At 49.0% G+C, this 23227-nt stretch overlaps 1 protein-coding gene across 1 annotated transcript in view; it reads left to right on the top strand.

The window, feature by feature from the left end:
• Window positions 1–2557: 2557 nt before the first annotated feature.
• The window catches only part of CLPTM1 (CLPTM1 regulator of GABA type A receptor forward trafficking), a 667471-nt gene continuing 646801 nt past the window's right edge, over window positions 2558–23227 (top strand). The window contains 1 exon segment of the mRNA XM_030218474.1: window positions 2558–2810. Coding sequence (XP_030074334.1) covers window positions 2724–2810 — 87 coding nt within the window. The 5' untranslated portion in view covers window positions 2558–2723.

Genomic DNA, 23227 nt, shown 5'->3' with positions numbered 1-23227 from the left:
CCAGTGAAGTGACTTGAGGAGTGGACTAGTGTGGGTATAACGATTTTGGCAGAAAATAAGTCACGCTGCAGAATTTTGGACAGACTGGAGAGGAGAGAGATGGCTGAGAGGAAGACCAGTGAGAAGTAAATTGCAATAATCCAAACGAGAGGTGAGAAGGGTTTGGATAAGGGTTCTGGTAGCGTATTCAGAAAGGAAGGGGCGGATTTTGCTAATGTTGTAGATAAAGAAACGACAGGTTTTAGCGATCTGCTGAATATGCGCAGAGAAGGAGAGAGAGGAATCAAAGATGACTCCAAGGTTACGAGCCGAGGAGACAGGGAGAATGTGAGAGCCATTAACAGAGATAGAGAATGGGGAAGAGGGGAGGTGGATTTAGGGGGAAAAATGAGAAGTTCAGTTTTAGTCATGTTTAGCTTCAGATGGCGTTGAGACATCCAAGCAGCAATGTCAGACTAGCAGGATGAAATTTTGTCCTGGATTACGGGTGAGATTTCAGGGGTGGAGATGTAGATCTGAGAGTCATCTGCATAAAGATGGTAATGAAAGCCATGAGATGAAATCAGGGTACCAAGGGAAGAGGTATAGATGGAGAAAAGGAGGGGTCCAAGGACAGAACCGTGGGGGACACCAACTGAAAGCGGGATGGAAGTTGAAGAGGAACTGCCAGAGTGAACACTGAAAGTGCGAAGTGAGAGGTAAGAGGAGAACCAGGAAAGAACAGGGCCCTGGAATCCAATCGAGGATAGTGTATCAAGGAGTATGGTGTGGTCAACAGTGTCGAAAGCAGCAGATAGATCAAGAAGGATAAGGATACAATAGAGACCTCTGGATTTAGCCAGCAGCAGGACATTAGAAACTTTAGTAAGCGCAGTTTCAGTAGAGTGAAGAGGGCGGAAACCAGATTGGAGTGGGCCAAGAATAGGTTGAGAAGAAAGGAAGTCAAGACAGTGGCGGTGAACAGCGCGTTCCAGTAATTTGGAGAGGAAAGGAAGAAGGGAGATGGGGCAATAGTTGGAGGGACAGGTAAGGTCAAGTGAGGGTTTTTTAAGGGGTGGAGTGACAACAGCATGTTTGAAGGCCATAGGAGAGTGAAAGATTAACGATGTGACAGATGACAGGGATGATAGTAGGACAGATAGTGCTAAGTAGATAAGTGGGGATGGGATCAGATGAACAAATAGTACATTTAGAGGAGGAAAGAAGAAGGGCAGTTTCCTCAGTAGAAACTTCAGAGAAGGAGGAAAAAGAAGGAGAGTAGGGGGTGCGGATTAAGGGAGAGAGAGGTGGGGAGGGTTTGGATGAAAATTCAAGGTTAATCTTACGGATTTTATCGTGGAAGTGCTCAGCTAAGGTCTGAGGAGAAAGAGAAGGGGGAATTGGAGATAGAGGCACTTTGAGAAGAGAGTTCAGTGTGGCAAAGAGAAGTCGAGGGTTAGAGCCAAGGGAATTTGTCAATTTTTGTAGCGGCCGCTGCTGCTCAACAGGAGAAGCAGCAGCAGCAGTGGCCGGACAGCGTTACCAGTGGCAGCTGCGGGTGGCGAGGGGGTTGATGTGCCCGGGGGGGGGGGGGGTGTTGATGGGCCTTGGTTTGGGAGGGCGGCAGTCTCGGTTGGTTTTTCTCCTTTCTTTTTCTTAGCTTTTATTTTCCTTGAACATTCGATGAAGCTGCCTGGGCCCGCACTGCTGTTGCTTGGGCCCTCTGGATGACGTCATCCGAGGCTTCAGTCCCAGGCACAGCCAACCAAAATGGAGGCACGGGCCCAGGCAGCTTCATGGAACGTTCATGGTGCAAATTATTATGTAGGATGTATGTTTATGCAACAAAAGAACCTACTGTGTTAACAACACCACATTTTCTATACCCCAAATTTGGGTTTAAATAAACAACTAGTAACTTGTACTTACCATCTGTCTGGTTACTGGGTCTTAAAATCCTTTTAGTTGTCTTTTCTCTCATAATTTAGGACTTTGGAGAGAGTTTAATTGTCTCTGAGCTCAGAAGAGGTGAACTGCAAGCTTGATGTATTCGTCCACGGGAAACAGTAGAGCTGAGCTTGCAGGGCCTTCTGATACTTGGAAGCTACATCAAGGCAGATTACAACAACAGTTAAGATGAACCCATCAGGAAACAGGATATCCTCACTGAAATGTGGCCATCTGTATTGTATAGAAGAAGAGTGAAGAAAAATGAGCACAATCTACAGAGTTTATAATTGCTGTTTCTATCAGCTAAAATAATTTTTTGAAGCTTTTCTAGTGATATTCAATTGTTATTTCTTTTCTCCTCCACCTTTTAAGGTGAAACAGCTTTAGACTTGTTACGGACCAACAATAAAGAGCGACAACGTGGATGAGGCAGCCCATACATATAGGTTTGCTTGCTTTGTTTTGAGTGTATGGCAATGACGGCTACTCAGGGGGGGGGGGGGGGTGGGGGGGGGTGGGGGGGGGGAGTGGAAACAGAGATTACCCAAATTGGCTTCCTTGCTGACAGTGGATCTGATAGGCTCTCTTCCACTGCTGTCTATTAAACCTCATAGGTATCCTCCTGCCTCAATCTAACCTCCTTGATTAAACTCAAGCAGGTTGGAATCCCGGCACTCGAGGCTGCCCCGGATGTTCCTGTGACTCTCTAGTCTCTATTCCGCGTACGTAGAGGAAGAAGTATTGCGAGAAGACGGGGAACCGGTGGAGGTAATACTAGTGTCGAGTGACGGAAGATGGCTGCGCAGGGCAGCGAGGTGTCCGATAGAGAGGTGACTGCTGCGACTACTGTGGCGGTGGCAGCGGCTTCTAGTCCCGGTCAGGTAAGATGGAGTAGGAATGGTTGCGCTTTTTTCCAGTTGTAGGTAAGACTACTGAATATTTGGAGTTTCTCCAGGTGGGGTAACATCACTTCCATCTCTCTAAAATAGGGGTTCCTTGTAAAGCATTCTGGGATGTGTAGTCGTTCTGTTTGTTCCTAAGCTGTTGAGATATTGTTTTAATCGCTGAGTGACAGAAGCATACGGGTGTAGAGACATCCCGCTGTCTTGCTCCTTTTCTACCGTAAGTTCATATACACCTGAAGTTGACATGAAACTCACCCGTTCGTCGTAGACTGGATGGAGGAGCGTGAAAACCTTTATTTATTTTTGTTAAGCCTTCTTATGGTGTGAAATGGAAACGGGTCACCCCCACCCCACCCGTAGAGGGAGCAATTGACCTACCAGAACCTTCGCTGTAGCCTGCTATGGGGAAAAGGGTAATGAGGGATTTTCTCCATTGGCAGATAGTCATGACAAAACTCTGTAAGCCACATTGAGCCTGCAAATAGGTGGGAAAATGTGGGATACAAATGCAATAAATAAATAAAATAGTGACAACCTTTGGAAGGATTCGGGAGGGTTTCCTAGGCTTGCTGCATTCTTTCGTTCTTTCTTTCCACATTGGTTTTATAGAAACACAGAAGGTATTAGCAGATTAAGGGCTACTTCCATATCATCAAGCTGATCAATCCATAGACTGGTGGGTTGTGTCCATCTACCAGCAGGTGGAGATAGAGCAATCCTTTTGCCTCCCTATATGTGGGCACGTGCTGCTGGAAACTCCTCAGTATGTTCTCTATCTCAGCAGGTGGTGGTCACACACAGCAGCAGCTCTGGCTAGGCCTCCAAGCCTAATTTTTAGGTTTTGTTGAGTGCCTGGGGTTGAGGGCTCTTCTTGAGCAACTGCAAACCTGGTGGTGCCAGGTCCCTCCTTTTCTCCCCCCTCCTGCTGGCTCCGTTAAAAAAAAAAAAAATTTTGAACGTCCTTAAAGGCGTTTATTTCGACGTTTATTTAAACGTTTATTGCAGCTACTCACTGGGACACCAGGTCGTTACAGCTCGGAGCGGAAAGCAGGTAATTTTTACCTTTTTATAGCGGGCAGGGGGTTCCCCGATTGATCTCCACGTGGCATATGGCGTCGGAGGGCGAGGGCGCAAAGAGTCGCTCCCCGGATCGCTTAGGCGCTTCTAGAGGGGATGCGGGGGTCTTAAAGTCTGATTCGCCCTTGTTGGGTGACAGTTTCGTGACCGATGAGTGTCCCGGTCCTTCCTCCGGCGTGGCGGTTTTTCCCGCCATAAACGCCCATCCCCCGCTGCTCGCCTCCGCCATCTTGGCCGGCCACGCGGCTCGGATGGCTTCTTCGTGGGCCGCCCTTGAGGGAGACATTAATGCCATGGACGCCCTTAATTTGGGCGACGGCACCAAAGCGGCTAAAATTAAGCGCCGTTTTTCCCGCGCGGCTCCTTCGCGGAGTGTCGCGCCGGACGCCATTTTGGATGCGCAGCATGTCTCTCCCCCGCTCTTGCGAGCGCCGGTTGAGGGTGCGTCTAGGGCTGTAGCCCAGGCTGCGGAAGTGCACAGTCTGGGGGGGTTTCTCCCCCGAGTTTGTTTTGCTGCTGCATCAGGCCTTCCTTATGCAAAACGCTGCCCCTGCTCCCTCGTTTGGTAAAGAGGTTGAGGTCCCCGGAGGTAAACGCCCTCGGGTTGATTCCCAGGCCTTGGAGGACCTTGTCTCCTCCGATGTAGATGAGGGCAGCGTATCTGAGTTCTCCCAACGGTCCTTTGCGGATTCCTTGGAGGAGACGGATCCCCGCTCGGATGGAGTGGATGACCTTTCTGCAGCGCGGCTTTTTAGCTCAGAGGATTTGCCCAACCTGTTAGTGCAGGCCATGGGCATTTTGAAGATTTCCTCTCCGGAGGACGTCTCTCCCTCAGCCCCTGTTGGCTCTGCCATTATGCTGGGGACGAAACGCCCGCCTAGAACCTTCCACGTGCATGATGCCATGCACACCTTAATTTCGGCTCAATGGGATGTCCCGGAAGCGAGCCTCAAAGTGGCTAGGGCTATGTCCCGCCTCTATCCTTTGCCTGAAAGTCAACGTGAGGCCTATCTGTGGCCTACCGTGGATTCTTTAATCACTGCGGTGACTAAGAAAACGGCTTTGCCGGTGGAAGGTGGCACGGCCCTAAAGGACGCACAAGACAGGAGGTGGCCTTAAGGTCGTCCTTTGAGGCGACTGCTTTAAGTTTGCAGGCCTCGGTTTGCGGTTCCTATGTGGCCAGGGCGTGCCTGACTATGGTGCAGCGGGCTTCCCCCTCGGATCATTCCTTGAGGGCTGATTGGCCGGCCCTGGAATCGGGCTTAGCCTATTTGGCAGACTTGCTGTATGATGTCTTGAGAGCCTCAGCTAAAGGCATGGCTCAGACAGTCTCTGCGCGGCGGTGGCTTTGGCTGAAACATTGGTCTGCTGACCACGCCTCTAAATCCCGCCTGGCTAGATTGCCTTTTAAAGGCAAGCTGCTCTTTGGGGTCGAGCTGGACAAAATCGTGACTGATCTCGGCACGTCTAAGGGCAAGAAGTTACCAGAGGTCAGGGCTCGGGCTAGTACTCGTTCCGGTACCTCCAGAGGACGGTTTCAGGAAGCCCGTCGGTACCGCCCGGGCAGGTCGGGCTCCTCTGCCCCCTCTTCCTTCAAGAGGACTTTCTCCCCCAAGCAGCATTCCTTTCGCAGAGACCGCCGTCCCGGAGGTGCTCCCTCCGGTCCTCCCCCAGGGTCTCGTACCCAATGACGGGGCCTTGGTCCACGCCCCAGTGCAGATTGGAGGACGGCTGTCCTCGTTTCTGGGCGAGTGGACCACAGTAACTTCAGACGCTTGGGTGCTGGAAGTCATCAGAGACGGCTACAAGCTAGAGTTCTGCCGACCCTTAAGAGACGGGTTTGTATTCTCTCCCTGCAAGTCTCCGGTCAAAGCTGTGGCAGTGCAGCAGACCTTGGACAACCTGATCCGCCTGGGTGCGGTCGTTCCGGTGCCAGAAAATCAGATTGGCAAGGGACGTTACTCCATTTACTTTGTGGTACCAAAGAAAGGAGGTTCTGTCCGGCCTATCCTCGACCTCAAAGGGGTCAATCGGGCCTTGAAAGTGCGGCACTTTCGCATGGAGACTCTCCGCTCTGTTATAGCGGCAGTGAAGGCGGGAGAGTTCTTGGCTTCCTTGGACATCAAGGAAGCGTACCTGCATATTCCCATCTGGCCTCCTCATCAACGCTTCCTGCGTTTTGCAGTCCTGGGACGACACTTCCAGTTCAGAGCCCTCCCTTTCGGGTTGGCTACTGCTCCGCTGACCTTTTCCAAAGTAATGGTGTTCATCGCGGCCTTCCTGCGAAAGGAAGGAGTACAAGTCCATCCTTATCTGGACGACTGGTTGATCGGAGCCCCCTCTTATGCAGAGTGCGGCAAAGCTGTGAACCGGGTGGTTGCTCTTTTGAGCTCCCTGGGGTGGATCATCAACTGGGAGAAGAGCCAGCTGCGCCCGACTCAGTCCCTGGAGTATCTGGGAGTTCGATTCGACACCCAAGTGGGCAGAGTGTTCCTGCCAGACAATCGGATTGTCAAACTTCAGGCTCAGGTGGACCAGTTCCGAGTAGCCTCTCCTCTTCGGGCTTGGGACTATGTGCAGCTGTTGGGCTCTATGACGGCCACGATGGAAGTAGTGCCCTGGGCCAGGGCTCATATGAGACCACTACAACACTCTCTGTTGCAGCGCTGGACTCCGATGTTGGAGGATTATGCTGTGCACCTTCCCTTGGACCCAGCAGTGCGCAAGGCGCTGAGCTGGTGGCTGCAGACAGACAAGTTGTCTGCAGGAATGCCTCTGGTGACCCCAGAGTGGATTGTCGTCACGACGGACGCCTCTTTGACTGGCTGGGGAGCCCACTGCTTGGGAAGGACAGCGCAGGGGCTCTGGTCTCCTGCAGAGGCAAAGTGGTCTATCAACCTCCTGGAACTCAGAGCCATTCGGTTGGCGCTTTTGGAGTTCATCCCGGTACTGGCGGACAATGCCACTGCTGTGGCCTATGTCAACCGCCAGGGAGGTACCAAGAGCGCCCCTCTAGCCAAGGAGGCCATGAATCTATGCCAGTGGGCGGAAGCGAACCTGGAACAGCTGTCAGCGGCCCACATTGCCGGAGTCATGAATGTCAAGGCGGACTTTCTCAGTCGCCATACCTTGGAGCCCGGAGAGTGGCAGCTATCTGCTCAGGCGTTCTTGGACATCACGAAGCGCTGGGGCCAGCCGAGCCTAGATCTGATGGCGTCATCGGCCAATTGCCAAGTGCCGCGCTTTTTCAGCAGAGGACGGGACCCTCGATCCCTGGGAGTAGATGCTCTTCTCCAACAGTGGCCGACACAAGAGCTTCTCTATGTGTTCCCGCCCTGGCCCATGCTAGGCAGGGTGCTAGACCGGGTGGCAAAGCATCCAGGCCGGATAATCCTGGTGGGTCCGGATTGGCCCAGACGTCCCTGGTATGCGGACTTGATCAGGCTCTCAGTCGACGATCCTCTGCGGCTGCCAGTGGAGCAGGGCCTGTTGCATCAGGGTCCCGTGGTGATGGAGGATCCCTCCCCCTTTGGTCTTACAGCCTGGCTATTGAGCGGCAGCGTCTGAGGAAGAAGGGCTTCTCAGACAAGGTCATCGCCACTATGCTGAGAGCGAGGAAGCGCTCTACTTCTACTGCTTAAGCCAGGGTTTGGCGTACCTTTGCAGCATGGTGTGAAGCAGGCTCACTTTCTCCCTTCACTGCTCCAATTTCTTCAGTGTTGGCGTTCCTGCAAGAAGGTCTGGAGAAAGGCCTGTCGCTCAGTTCCCTTAAAGTCCAGGTAGCGGTTCTGACTTGCTTCAGGGGCCGCCTGAAGGGTGTTTCCCTGGCTTCACAGCCAGATGTGGTGCGCTTTCTCAAGGGAGTTAATCACCTGCGCCCTCCTCTGCACTCTGTGGTGCCTGCATGGAATCTCAATCTGGTGCTAAGAGCCTTGCAGAAGCCGCCTTTTGAACCCTTGTCGAGGGCATCTCTGAAAGACCTGACGTTGAAAGCAGTCTTTTTGGTGGCTATCACTTCAGCCAGAAGAGTTTCCGAGCTCCAGGCGCTCTCATGTCGAGAGCCTTTTCTGCAGTTCACTGAGGCAGGAGTGACTATTCGCACAGTGCCTTCCTTCCTGCCCAAGATTGTTTCTCGCTTCCATGTGAATCAGCAGCTCTGTCTCCCTTCCTTTCGTAGGGAGGACTACCCAGAGGAATACTCTGCTCTCAAATGTCTGGATGTGAGACGAGTCATCATCAGATACTTGGAAGTGACCAATGATTTCCGGAAATCGGATCATCTGTTTGTCCTGTTTGCAGGTCTTCGTAGGGGTCTGCAGGCTGCTAAGCCTACAGTGGCAAGATGGGTCAAGGAAGCCATTGCAGCGGCTTATGTGGCCGCGGGGAAGGTGCCGCCTATCCAGCTGAAGGCTCACTCCACAAGAGCTCAGGCGGCCTCGATGGCAGAGGCCGGTTCCGTCTCCTTGGAAGAGATATGCAAGGCGGCAACTTGGGCTTCGGCCCATACATTCTCCAAGCATTACCGCTTGACTGTGGCTGCTCGGGCGGAGGCCCGGTTTGGAGCTTCAGTGTTGCGGTCAGGGATTTCTATGTCCCGCCCTGGGTGAGTACTGCTTCGGTACATCCCACCAGTCTATGGATTGATCAGCTTGATGATATGGAAGGTAAAATTATGTATCATACCTGATAATTTTCTTTCCATTAATCATAGCTGATCAATCCATAGTCCCTCCCAGATATCTGTACTGTTTATATTCTGGTTGCATTTCAGATTCAAGTTTAGTCTTCAGTTCCTGTTCAGGAAGACTTCGTGTTCAAGTTATTTTTTCACTTGGATTCTTCAAGAGTTGAGACGAGTTTGTGTTACAGTGAGCTGCTGCATTCCTCTCCCCTCCGTTTTACGGGGCTGGATTGAGATTTAAATTCTGCCGGCACTCCCTCCCGCTTCGTGCGGCTGTAGGGCAGCATTGTACCCCTCCCGCTTCGGCGGTGTTAGGGTCAGTCAGCTCCTCCCGCGGTTGCGGTTGCAGGATAAGCCAGATCCCCCCGCATCGGCGGGTGTGGTGTCCCTCCCCCGCTCCGCGGGGATGAGCTGGACGGATTCCCCTCCCCCACTTGTGTGGGGATGAGCTGGGTTAATTCCCCTCCCCCGTTTCGGCGGTGGTGAGCTGGGCAGAGTGTCCCTTTGTGGGTGTAATTCTCTAAGTGCTGAGTCCTGCGGATGGAGCTTTGATATCGACATACTGAGGAGTTTCCGGCAGCACATGACCACATATAGGGAGGCAAAAGGATTGCTCTCTATCTCCACCTGCTGGTAGATGGACACAACCCACCAGTCTATGGATTGATCAGCTATGATTAATGGAAAGAAAATTATCAGGTATGATACATAATTTTACCTTGTGCCACTCATTTAGCCTTACCTGTTGTGCTGTTGTGTGTTCTTGTTTGGTGGTTTTTATGTCCTGTTCCAATAAATGTTCCTTTGTGACTATCCCAGGCATGTTTGATTTGTCACTAATTTGATTTTACAGTCTTTATTGCAAGCTTGTGCCAGGTGTTCACTCAATATTCTTTTGTAACTATCCCAGGCATGCTTGATTTTTGTCACTATTTTGATTTTACAGTCTTTTATTGCAAGCTTCTTCCAGGTATCCACTCAGTGAAAAACTATTTTCCTTAGTGTCAGCAGCAGATGAATCCAGAGATTTGTGGGCTATAACTAACTATCTTCCAACAGGTGGAGATAATTCAGTTTAGCATCCTCTTTTAGGACACAATGCTCTTTGGTTGTTCAGTTCAGCACTCACTGACTTTAAGGACAAAATGCGCCTTGATTAGTCAATATTCTTTATAGCTGGCGGATGTACGGTCTCTCACAAATGCCTGATCTCATTTGATGCTGGCTCCTGTTCTGGATTTCTCAGTTCAGTGGCGCTTTGGAGTGTCGGCTGAGTGGTACAGGCTTTAGGGGTACACTTGGTGATACTGGTCCCTCCCCCACCTTTCTCCCTTCTCCAGCCCTTCCTGTAGTCTCCTATCTCACTGAAAGAAAAAGAAATTGGGCTTTAAGTTCTTTAAAGCCCACAGCCTTGGCTGCAGGAGAGATACTGGTTTGGGCTAGTATGAAAGTCTTACTAGTGGAGAGAGGGTGAGTGTGCTTCCAGCAGTACTGAGTTCGAAAGGCTCTTCTGGGGTGAGTGTTACATCTAGCTCTCCAGCCCGGGGTGAGTGTAGCTTTAAATTTTCTTTCAGCTTCGGGTCAGTTGCGGTTTTACTTTTGTTTCTTTGAAATGACTGCTGAAGTTGTTAAAAGCCTAGGGGCAGTGTCCTGTTGGCTGTGCAGGCTCTTCTCTGGCAGAGAGGGCCATGTTCAGGAGGCCTTATTAGTTAACTGGGCGGGAGAGATGTGGGCTCATTCTCATGGGGCTGAAAGTGATCTGGCAGCCATTTTACAGCAGTTTGATTCGGAAGCAATGCTGCCGATGGCTCTTTTACCCGGCAGTGCTTTGAAGCATCTTATACAGATGACAGCTGTCCCCCCCCCCCCCCCAAGCACCAAGTTCATTTTGCTGCTCCATAATGCCTATATCTTGAAGAAGTCTGGTAGGGGATCTGACAGTTCCTTTTTAGCTCAGCCTTTGGAGGTTTCTGGCTTGCACCCTGCCTCTGTCTCCACTTATGGACCCTGCCTCAAAGAGCAGACGTTTGCACTCCAGGTATGCCCTCATGATTGGGTTGAGAACCCTTGTGTTAATGCTTTAACACATGTCCCTGTCATAAATAGGATTTATTTACTAATAACATGTCTTATAGCCCTAATTGTGTACCAGAAAAAGCAGAAGGTTAAATAACTTGCCCAAGGTCACAAGGAGTGATAGTGGGATTTAAACCCTTCTAGGCCACTCCTCCAGCCCTTTAAATCTAATTTCTGGTTTTCAACTGATCCCAGTCCCAAGGACTAAAGCAGGTTGCTCGAGGTCGCACATTGGTAATTGGCTGGTGGCAGCCTGATTAACCTTGGCAGAGTTACAAAGTTGGCAAGGGTTGTGTACAGCTGGACATAGGCATGCTGAGAAACTATAAAAAATAGTTGGGCCAGGTGCAGAAAAGTTAAATTTAAGGATGAACGAAGCTTGGAGATAAGAAAACTTACTAAGGATGAAACTTGGTCCTAATTGGATAAGAGATTAGCAAACTCTCTGAAGTTGAGACTTGGTCATAATTGGATGCCAAATATGAAGAAAAGTGCAGGTGGGAAAGTAAAATGTTCATAAGAATCTGTGGGACAAAAAAAGGTATAAATGGTCTGCTAACTAAGCAGTCAGACAGAGAAGAGACAGAGAGAGAGAAGACAGAAGAAGAGAGAAGACCTAGACGAGTCGTGAAATGCTGTTCCACCATATGAATGCCTGAACTGCTTGTATTGTCTAATAAACTATACCACTATATCTACGGAGTACTGGGTTTCTTTCTAATTATTGAGTTTGCTACTTCCCAGTTGCATCTATTCAGCTGATAACCAAACTTATGGAAGGCGTAGTGACAAAACAACTCACTAATTACCTAATTAAACACTCAATTCTTCACGAATCTCAATCAGGATTTCGGTCGAACCACAGCACTGAAACAGTTCTAGTGACTTTAATGAATAAATTTAAACAAACGCAATTGGCAACAACATACTTCTCTTGCAATTCGACATGTCCAGTGCCTTCGATATGGTCAACCATAAAATATTACTACATATTCTAGAATACTTAGTTGGGGGAAACGTTCTTAATTGGGTCAGAGGATTCCTGACCACAAGGACATACCAAGTAACATCTACCTCGACAATATCAGCCCCATGGACACCTGAATGTGGAGTTCCCCAAGGATCCCCTCTCTCGCCTACCCTCTTCAACCTAATGATGATACCCCTAGCCAAATTACTAGCTAATCAAAACCTTAATCCACACATATATGCAGACCATGTCACGATCTACATCCCATTTAAAAATGATCTAAAAGAAATCACAAAAGTCATCACCCAAAGCTTCCAAATCATGCACTCATGGGCGGACGCATTTCAGCTAAAACTCAACGCAGAATAAAACACAATGTCTTAATCTCACTTCACAACATAACACTAATAAGTTCGCTACCATAACCACACCAAACGTTTCCCTCCCCATCTCAAACACCTTGAAAATTTTGGGAGTCACCATCGATTGAAATCTTACACTCGATTGCCACGTGAAGAATACAACCAAGAAGATGTTCCACTCCATGTGGAAGCTCAAAAGAGTAAAACCTTTCTTCCCAAGATCCATCTTTCGCAACTTGGTACAATCAATGGTATTAAGTCACCTAGACTACTGTAATGCACTCTATGCCGGCTGCAAAGAACAGACTGTCAAGCAGTGCTTTTTTTGTGCCGGTACGGCGTACCGGCACCTTTTTAAACTAGTTAGATGGCAGTCTCATGGAAATCTGAGTCTCCCACTAAGCAGCTTCACTGTAGCGGCGGCTGAATTGAAGTTCAACTGTAGCTTACCAACCTCCGCCCTATCAGCTTCAGGCCCAGCAACAGCACACACGCACCCGACAGCAGGGCTGGCCCAAGCTCCTAGATGTCAACCAGTGGGGGGTGTCCTCTGGCCTGCTGCCTGCCCAGTGCCTTCCCGTAAAGCTGCACGCACTGGCGCGTGCGCTTTACACCTCCGCGTGGCTGCTCTTGATGTCATCACGACGCCCCTGCGGACCAACCCTGTGCGCCATGAGTGGAAGTTGCCGCATCTCCTCGAGACAGTCCTCCGGCGTCGTGTTTACTTGGCTCCTGCTCCTCTCCATCCCAGCTGACTGTCCTTAGGAAGCTTCCACCTGGCCTTCCTGCACTGGCTGGCTGCTTGTTACGCTCTGCTACACTTTTCCGGGATGGGTCGGTTTCTGTTTCCTAACCTGGCAGCCGTCATCTGGCTTGGAGCAAGAGCAGCAGCCATCTTGGCTAGCTCAGGAGGGGGCAGCCATCTTGTCTAAACGAGAACAGGAAGGAACTCCATATCTGGTCGTGGGAGGATCTCCTATGGGAGCTGCCATGTTGGATGCACCTGAGTTTGGTTTGCTCTGATTGCTTCACTATTTAAAGCACTGCCTCCAGGCCGTCTTTGCTTCGGCCTCAATTGAGGAGTTGCTGTTGGAGTGCTGTTCGCCGGCTATCTCCTGTTCCTGATTTCCTGTGTACCGGACCTTGGCTACTTCTTGGATTTTGCTTGTTTGCTGTCTGCCTTGACCCTGGACTGATTTTTGACTATTCTTGCCTATTCGGAGTTCTGGTGCTGGACTGTGTCTGTATTCCTGCCATCCTGGTCAGCGGCTGTGCAACCCCGCCGGTTCCAGAAGTCCTGGTGGCCACCTGCAGCTGAGGGCTCAACTCTCGGTGAACGGTGGTCGCTTCCCAGGTGAAGCTAGGGTTGTCTGGCTGCCTGTCCGAGTACGGCATCTCTCCATCTTCACCGTGCTCAGTCGGGGCACAAGGGTTCACACATCTCCAGTCATAACACTGCTAGTGCACTCTTTCCACTCCTTCACCCCTGCCGGCCACCAGTTGGGACTTCAGAGCCATTGCCTAGCAAGCCGCAACAAACAGTGGATGATGCCGATGATCCTATACGGTTCCCCAACCCTTAAGAGACAGACAAATGTGGTCTTCCTAGGGTATAACACCAATAGAAACGAGCGTGGGCAAACCGAGGCGATAAAACATGCAACGGCTGCACATCAAACAGACGAGGACAGAGAATTAAAACTTGCTAAACCCGCCACTCCGCGTTACATCGTTGTTCACAGGTCTCATTTTGATTTACAAGATTACAGGTATGCGAGAGATGCCACCCCTGCCCCTATACCCAAGGAGCTTATAGTCACCGTCGACCTGCCCTTGCTGAAGTCAGCTGAACAGGCTACTCTAGATGTCACTGAAAAGCATCTAAGTCTGGAGTCTTGGAAACCTGATTACTGTCTCCAAATTTCTCTCCCCTACCGTGTTGATGAAAACCAGGGTACTGCTAAATTTAATAAAGCCCAAAAAACAGCTAGTTATTACACTGCCAGTGGTGCCCCAGATGTCATAGTCAATGCTACATGACACAAGACCAGAAATTGGTTTCAGATGCCCCAAAGAATGACAATGATGGCGTCAATCGTGACCTTATAGCAAATGAACCAGCAGATGGAGCTGGATCTGAGGTCAAGTGGCAAGCAGAGTCTATGGCCCTAAACTCTGAAGAGGAGGCTTAGTCTGGATGCCCTTCAGCTGCAGAGCCCCAGATGTGTGTCAAAGAGAAGCTGCAAAACAGAGCCAGGTCTTCTGAAAGAGAACTAGTACAAGACCAGCCTGAGAAGACAGTAGGAAAGAAAGAGACCACTGAGAAAATTCAAGAAGGAATAGAAAGAGATTCCACCCATTTAAGCAAATATTTTTCTGAAGAGTTAGAGAAGTCATGAAGGAAAAGGAAGAGAGGAGAAAAACTGCACATGGATGGAGAAAATAGGCAAAAGCTGGATCCACGTTATACCTCCTTTAATCAATTCCACAGAGGAGGACCCAGCTTTTACTTATGTGGATGTAGGGCAAGAAATGAAGAAGAAAAGAGGAAAGTAAAAAAATAAATGGAAAGGAAGCCCTGGAAACGGAGTTAAGGGAACAGATAGAGAGCAGCAGAATCAGAGACTGGGACCGACATGGTCAGAAAAACAAAGTCACCAAACAACAAAGGTAGAAAAAATCATTTTATTTTCATTTTAGTGTTTGAAATATGTCTAATTTGAGAATTTACATATGCTGTCTTATTTTGCACTGGGTACACTGGAGCTGTAACATCTTACAGAAATTATTATAATGAAAAAGAATCACGTTATTTTTTTCTCCTATACTAGTATAATATTTTCAATGATGTCTGTTTATATGCGTCATAGCTGCTATAAGGGGTGTGGCTAATGTGGGTGTGGCTATCATAGGGGCAGAGCCATATGTGGTGACCCCGCCCATAATGAGTACGGGCACCTTTTTTTCCTACAAAAAAAGCACTGCTGTCAAGAAACTACAAACAGCCCAGAATACCGCAGCCAGACTCATTTTTGGAAGAACAAAATATGAAAGTGTAAAACCCCTAAGGAAAAAACTACACTGGCTCCCACTTAAAGAACGTACCATGTTCAAGATCTGCACGATTGTTCATAAAATTATCTACGGAGATCCCCCGTCCTACATGCTAGACCTTGTAGACCTCTCTCCCAGAAATGCTAAAAGATCTGCCCGCACATTCCTTAATCTACACTTCCCCACCTGCAAAGGAGTAAAATATAAACAAACACGTGCAACCAGCTTTTCTTACACGAGCACGCAGCTGTGGAATGCACTACCAACTAGCTTGAGAACAATCAACGAAATAACTAACTTTCACAAATCTCTGAAAACATACCTCTTCAACAAGCCTACCCCGAAAATCCATAGCGTAATTATAACACCCCACCACTCCAACCTTCCCTGAAAGTCTTCTATATATAATTGTTTGATTAACTCTTTGTGTTATCCTTGATCCTTTGTAATATCAACTGTATCTTTGTTATCCTTGATCTCTGTAACACCAAATGTACCTGTTACCCTGGAATGGCAATGCCATAACAGATCTATGTAAGCCACATTGAGCCTGCAAATAGGTGGGAAAATGTGGGATACAAATGCAATAAATAAATAGTTCCATGCACTTTGTGCCTTAAGTGTATTGTTCAGCCTGGAATGCTCAGTATTTATCTCCTAGAGGATGGTGGACGGCTGTGCAGCTCCTCTTGGTGATGACTGGCTTGCTCCTGTCCCAGCTTGGCTGATAATGGTGGAGCAAGGGGTGTCCTGGTACCTGAATTTGGGTTTGTTTGTTTAAGGTGACACTTAGTTCTACTGGGTCCCTCATCTACCAGCTAGGGGATACCTCGTAGTAATGGGTCCCTCTCCTTCCTACTACTACTACTACTACTATTTAGCATTTCTATAGCGCTACAAGGCGTACGCAGCGCTGCACAAACATAGAAGAAAGACAGTCCCTGCTCAAAGAGCTTACAATCTAATAGACAAAAAATAAATAATCAAATCAATTAATGTGAACGGGAAGGAAGAGAGGAGGGTAGGTGGAGGCGAGTGGTTACAAGTGGTTACGAGTCAAAAGCAATGTTAAAGAGGTGGGCTTTCAGTCTAGATTTAAAGGTGGCCAAGGATGGGGCAAGACGTAGGGGCTCAGGAAGTTTATTCCAGGCGTAGGGTGCAGCGAGACAGAAGGCGCGAAGTCTGGAGTTGGCAGTAGTGGAGAAGGGAACAGATAAGAAGGATTTATCCATAGAGCGTAGTGCACGGGAAGGGGTGTAGGGAAGGACGAGTGTGGAGAGATACTGGGGAGCAGCAGAGTGAGTACATTTATAGGTTATTAGAAGAAGTTTGAACAGGATGCGAAAATGGATAGGGAGCCAGTGAAGGGTCTTGAGGAGAAGGGTAGTATGAGTAAAGTGACCCTGGCGGAAGATGAGACGGGCAGCAGAGTTTTGAACCGACTGGAGAGGGGAGAGGTGCCTAAGTGGGAGGCCAGCAAGAAGCAGATTGCAGTAGTCTAAACGAGAGGTGACAAGGGTGTGGATGAGGGTTTTGGTAGAGTGCTCGGAAAGAAAGGGGCGGATTTTACGGATGTTGTGAAGAAAGAAATGACAGGTCTTGGCAATCTGCTGGATATGAGCAGAGAAGGAGAGAGAAGAGTCAAAGATGACCCCAAGGTTTCGAGCTGAGGAGACAGGGAGAATGAGAGAGCCATCAACAGAAATAGAAAACGGGGGGGGGGGGGGGGGGGGGGGAGGTGGGATGTGGGTTTGGGGGGGAAAATGAGAAGCTCGGTTTTGGTCATATTTAATTTCAGGTGGCGTTGAGACATCCAGACAACAATGTCAGACAAGCACGCTGAAACTTTGGTTTGGATGCAAGGTGAGATATCAGGGGTAGAAAGGTAGATTTGGGAGTCATCAGCATAGAGATGGTAGGAAAAGCCATGGGATGAGATTAATGAACCAAGGGAAGAAGTGTAGATAGAAAAGAGGAGGGGACCAAGAACAGAACCCTGAGGTATGCCGACAGGCAGAGGGATAGAAGTAGAAGAGGATCCACCAGAGTGAACACTAAAGGTGCGGAGGGAGAGGTAGGAAGAGAACCAGGAAAGGACAGAGCCCTGGAATCCAAGTGAGGACAGGGTATCGAGAAGTATGCTGTGATCGACAGTGTCAAAAGCAGCGGAAAGATCAAGAAGAAGGAGGATGGAATATTGACCTCTGGATTTAGCCAGTAATAGGTCATTGGAGACTTTAGTAAGCGCAGTTTCGGTTGAGTGGAGAGGGCGAAAACCAGATTGTAGTGGGTCAAGAATAGCATGTGAGGAGAGAAAATCAAGGCAGCGGCGATGAACAGCACGCTCAAGTAATTTGGAGAGAAAAGGAAGGAGGGAGATGGGTCGGTAATTAGAGGGACAAGTAGGGTCGAGTGAAGGCTTCTTGAGGAGAGGTGTGACCACAGCATGTTTAAAGGCAGCAGGGACAGTCGCAGTGGAAAGTGAGAGGTTGAGAATGTGACAGATAAAAGGAATAAGAGCAGGAGAGATGGCATTAAGAAGGTGGGTGGGAATGGGATCAGAGGAACAGGTGGTACATTTTGAGGAACAAAGGAGAAGTGTAGTTTCCTCAATAGTAACTTCAGGAAAGGAGGAAAGGGAATGAGGGGAAGGAGAGAGAGGGGAACAAACTAGTGGAGGGAGAGGTGGTGAGGTATTGAAAGCAAGGTTTATCTTTTGAACCTTGTTGTGAAAGAATTCAGCAAGGGTCTGAGGAGATAATGAAGGGGGAGTTGGGGGAGGGGCACCTTGAGGAGAGAGTTCAATGTGGTGAAGAGAAGTCGAGGATTAGAGCCAAGAGAGTTGGTCAGTTGGATATAATAATCCTGTTTGGCACGTAAAAGAGCAGATTGGAAGGAGGTCAGCATGAACTTAAAGTGTAAGAAATCAGCAAGGGCCCGAGATTTCCGCCAGAGGCGTTCGGCGGAGCGGGTACAGGAACGTAGGTAGCGGATATTAGAAGTCAGCCAAGGTTGGGGTTTTGTACGCCTTACAGGGCGGGTCATCAAAGGTGCAAGAGTGTCTAAGGCAGAGGATAGAGTATTGTTGTAAGAAGAAACAGCCTCGTTGACAGACGTGGATGGTGCCACAGTAGAGAGGAGGTTTGAAACATGGGAGGATAGAGATGAAGGGTCAATATCGTGAAGATTCCTAGATAAATTAGATAAGATAGGACGGGACTGGGAGGGAGGAGATTTAAGTGTGAAAGTTATAAGATGGTGATCAGAGGCAAGGAAACTAGAGGGTGAACAGTTGGAGGAGAAGATGAGATCAAGACAGTGACCATTTTGATGAGTGGGGGAGGTGGAGCATAGTTGGAGATTAAAGGAGGACGTTAAAGCGAGTAATTTGGAAATATAAGAGTTGGAAGGTTCATTAGCAGGAATATTAAAGCCACCAAGGATGAGAGAGGGGGAGGAAGGATCATGGAAGAAGGCAAGCCAGGCGTCAGAGTCACTGAGAAAGTGACTTCCTCCCCTTTCGCGCCTGGAGCCTTTGAAGCACGGCAGATTTGGATGTGGCATGTGACTATTTGCTTTTCTTGCTAGGCAAGTATGCCTGCTTTCTTTGTTGGCACAGTGATATGTTATTCTACAGGCAATTGCCCACCTTAGGGAGTCGAGTTGATTCCATCTTTGGATGGTGTTGCAGTACCTCGTGGTTGTGATGGTCTGTACCACTGGGTTGTGGCCCAGTTCCCTGTCTTAGGAGATTCTTCATTTGATTGCCGTTTGTTGGATTGGCTGAGTTCAGGTTGACGGTGTTTACTTCCATTTCAGTTGGTGGCATCCCCCTCCATCTTTCTGGGTGGGATGTGGCTCCTTTAGTTTGTCGGACGGAGTTCTGGCTCGAGATTTCCTCTCTGCGACTCCGGCAGCGATTGACATGGCATCTCTCTGATGAGTGGTATATTGCTACCCTCCTCCTCTGTGACTTTGTCTTCGGCAGGTGATGGTGGTCCCTGAATGGTCTGTTTCTTTGCAGGACTCCTCATGGGTGAACTGGGGAGTCCTTGACTTTTCTTTGGTTGGTTGTTGGGGTTTCACTTCTTCTGGGCTTTCGGAACTCCTTAGGCTCCTTTTTCAAGCTTCTTTTGGTTTCTGGGCACTAGCTTCCTTTCAGGGGCTTCAGCCTCTCTCTCATTTTGAGGACTCTATTTCTTCCTGCAGTTGGAGACTATAAGGGATCTCCGCCTGGTTCAAGTTCTATTTAGGATGCTGTTTTGGCGGTGTCATGGACATTTTGGAACATTGCTTTTCCTCTATTCATAATGTTCCTTTCTCGCCCTAATGCTATATCTGCTTTGCTACATCCCATTGGTCTGGACTGGTCTGGTATTGATGATAAGGAAGGGAAAATTGTTTCTTACCTGATAATTTTCTTTCCTTTAATCATACCAGACCAGTCCAGACATCCGCCCTGTCTTTTTTTTTTTTTTTTTTCTTCCTGGTTTGCTTCCTTGTTGCTGACTCTTGTGTTGGTGCTTGAGTCTATTTTCAATTCTCCGAGGACAAGCAGGCTGTATCATTCTCACAAGTGAGGGTCGACGAGCTGCGTCGGCCCGGGAACCGGCATAATGCATAGCAAAAAGAAAGAAGTGGAGGAGTCGCCTAGTGGTTAGGGTGGTGGACTTTGGTCCTGGGGAACTGAGGAACTGAGTTTGATTCCCACTTCAGGCACAGACAGCTCCTTGTGACTCTGGGCAAGTCACTTAACCCTCCATTGCCCCATGTAAGCCGCATTGAGCCTGCCATGAGTGGGAAAGCGCGGGGTACAAATGTAACAAAAAGGTTTTGCTAGAGCCTTCTGGCGTGCGTTCCGTGCCATGCATGCGAGGAGTGCCTTTCTGCCCACAGCGCGACCGTGCTCTTCAGTTTGTTTTTTTCCACGTGAGGAGCAGCGGTTTTCTCTGCATCTCTACTGCCCGGGAAAGAGCCTTTCTTCAGTGCCTTTTGGCTGTTTTTTCGCCCCTTTTTCATTTTGTGTACAAAAAAACAAAACAAAAACAAAGTACCCTTATTTTCTTTAGTTTTTTTTCTTTATTTTTTCCCCTGAGTTTGTTTCCTTTGTTTTTTCATTGTGGGCCACACTTAGGCTTGCTCGGCTAGGATAGCCCTTATTTTTGTGCCTTCCGCTGCGGCCCCCATCCCCTCCACCAGAGAGAAGGCTGTCCCCACCTGAGAGCCTATCTTTCACATTGTTTGTGTGGGAAATGGCCGAGGCCATACCCTTCCCCGTAGAAGTGGAGGATGAGCCCAGGGTTAAGATGCTCGAGGTTCTGGACTACACCTCTCCACCTAAGGAGGCAGTGACTGCTCTTCTACTCAAGGCACTCCTCGTGCGGAACTGGCCATCCCCTCTCTCTGTCCTTGTGGTCCCCAAGAAAATTGACATCCAGTATCGGATCCACGGATCAACTCCATGGTGGTGGATGCCTCTCTCAAGAGAGCCAAAAGTACTAGGGACTATGCTTTGGCTCCCCAGGAGAGAAAAATGTATCGTGCCGCAATGCTCATCGCCCGTATTCAATAATGCCAGCTCTTTGCGAGCATTTGTTTGCGGAACTCGGTGAGGCAGCTGTCTGACTTGGTTGATGAAATTCCGGAGGAGCACGTTGAGCCTTTTCGCCAACTGGTCAAGCAGTAGAAGGCATGTTGCAAGTTCTTGGCCAGGGGCCTCTCATAACCTCCGAACAGTGGGTTCTTCAAATAGTCCAGTTAGAATACACCCTCAATTTGGTATCCAAACCTCCAAATTGCCACTTAGAGATCATTCATTAAGCTCTCGGCACAAACAGGTACTTGCAGAGGAACTCTCCACCCTTCTAAAGGCCCATTCGGTCGAACCCGTTCCACCAGGGGAAGTAGGGCAGGGATTCTATTCCAGGTACTTCCTTGTGCAGAAAAAGACAGGGCCCTGAACAAATTCCTAGTCTGAGAAAAGTTCAGGATGGTTTCCCTGGGCAACCTTCTTCCCATGATTCAGAAAAACAATTGGCTATGCTCGCTGGTTTTGAAGGATGCATACACCCACATTACAATATTACCAGCTCACAGGAAGTATCTTTGGTTTCGGCTGGGAACACATCATTTTCAGTACCGCTTACTGCCCTTTGGCCTTGCATGAGCTCCCAGGGTATTTACCAAATGTTTAGCGGTAGTTGCAGCGTCACTGCGCAGACTGCGATTGCATGTGTTCCCTTATCTCGATGATTGGCTGGTAAAGAGCACCTCGGAGGCATGTGTTCGAGAGTCCATGCGGAAGACTATTCAGGTGCTCGAGCTACTAGGGTTCGTAATAAACTACCCTAAGACCCATCTCCACCCTATCCAGCTTTTGGAATTCATAGGAGCCCTGCTCAACACACGGACTGTTCAAGCCCATCTTCCAAAGACGTGTGTGGGCAACCTTCTGTCCCTCGCGTCCAGGGTTCGGACATTGCAACAGGTCACAGCTCGGCAGATGTTGAGGTGATTGTGCTTCCACAGTGTATGTTACACCCATGGCACGTCTTCACATGAGATCTGCTCAATGGACCCTGACTTTCTCAGTGGTATCAAGCCAAGGAGAGTCTAGAAGATGTCATCCAAGTGTCCCTCGAGCTGGTACTCTGGTGGTGGACAATTTGGTCCAATCTGACCTTGAGACTTCCATTTCAAATTCTTCAGCCACAAAAAGTGCTGATGACGGATGCATAACTCTTGGGGTGGGGGGGGGGGCTCATGTAGATTGGCTTCACACTCAAGGAGACTGGTCCCTCCAGGAAAAAGGTCTTCAGATCCACCTTCTCAAGCTCCGAGCGATCTGGAACGCTCTAAAGGCTTTCAGAGATTGGCTGTCCAACCAAATTATTTTAGTTCATACAGACAATCAGGTTGCAATGTATTACACCAGCAAGCAGTGGGGCACCGGATTTCGCATTCTGTGTCAGGAAGCTGTCCAGATGTGGCTCTGGGCACACTGTTACAGCATGTTTCTCCAAGCCACGTAAACAACAGCCTGGTTGTCAGGCTGAGCAGGGTAATGCAACTTCACGAGTGGTCTCTGAACATGGGTGTAGCCCCGCAAGATCTTCTGTGTGTAGGGCACCCCCTTGGTGGATCTTTTCATCACTCAACTCAATCATAAGGTCCCTCAGTTCTGTTCCAGGCTTCAGGCCCATGACAGACTAGTGTCAAATGCCTTCCTTCTTTATTGGGAGACAGGCCTTCTGTATGCATATCCTCCGATACCTCGAGTGGGAAAATTTTTGTTGAACCCTCCAGCAAGACCGCAGAAGCATGATCCTGATTGCACCTTACTGACCGCATCAGATTTGGTTCCCCCCCTTCTTCTGGAATTGTCCTCCAAAGAGCCGTGGGATTGGAGTGTTTTCCGATCCTCATAACGCAGAACGAGGGGTCGCTGCTACATCCCAGCCTCCCATCTCTGGCTTTCACGGCCTGGATTCGCTTCCTTAGGTCTTTCAGAGAGTGTCTCCTGGGTCTTGCTGGCTTCCAGCAAAGATTCCTCTAAGAGGTGTTACTCTCTTAAGTGGAGGAGGTTTGCCATCTGGTGTGACAGTAAGGCCATAGACCCCTTTCGTGTCTACACAGACCCTGCTTGAGTACTTTCTACACTTATCAGAGTCAAGACTAACGCAGTAAGGGTTCACCTTAGTGCAATTAGTGCTTATCATCAGCGTGTATGAGGTAAACCTATCTCTGGATAGCCTTTAGTGGTTTGCTTCATGAGAGGTTTGCTTTTGTCAAATCCCCCTGCCAACTCTCCACCAGTGTCATGGGATTTCAACATCATTCTCACCCAGCTGATGAAAGCGCCTTTTGAGCCAGTGAATTCCTTCCATCTGAAGTACTTGACCTGGAAGGTAATTTTCTTGGTGGCTGTTGCTTCAGCTCCTAGAGTCAGTGAGCTTCAAGCCTTAGTAGTGCATGCACCTTATAGTAAGTTTCATCACAACAGAGTAGTCCTCTGCATGTACCCTAAGTTCCTGTGGTGTCGGAGTTCCATCTGAACCAGTCGATTCTTACCAACATTTTTTCCCCATCCCCATGCCCACCCTGGTGAAAGCAGCTTGCACACCATGGACTGCAATAGAGCGTTGGCCTTTTACATGGAGTGGGCAAAGCCCTG

Source organism: Microcaecilia unicolor, chromosome 11 (genome assembly GCF_901765095.1).
Source record: "Microcaecilia unicolor chromosome 11, aMicUni1.1, whole genome shotgun sequence".
Classification (NCBI taxonomy): Eukaryota; Metazoa; Chordata; class Amphibia; order Gymnophiona; family Siphonopidae; genus Microcaecilia; species Microcaecilia unicolor.
The sequence above is the reverse complement of the archived record's forward strand: the minus strand, read 5'-3'. Positions and strand labels throughout refer to the sequence as shown.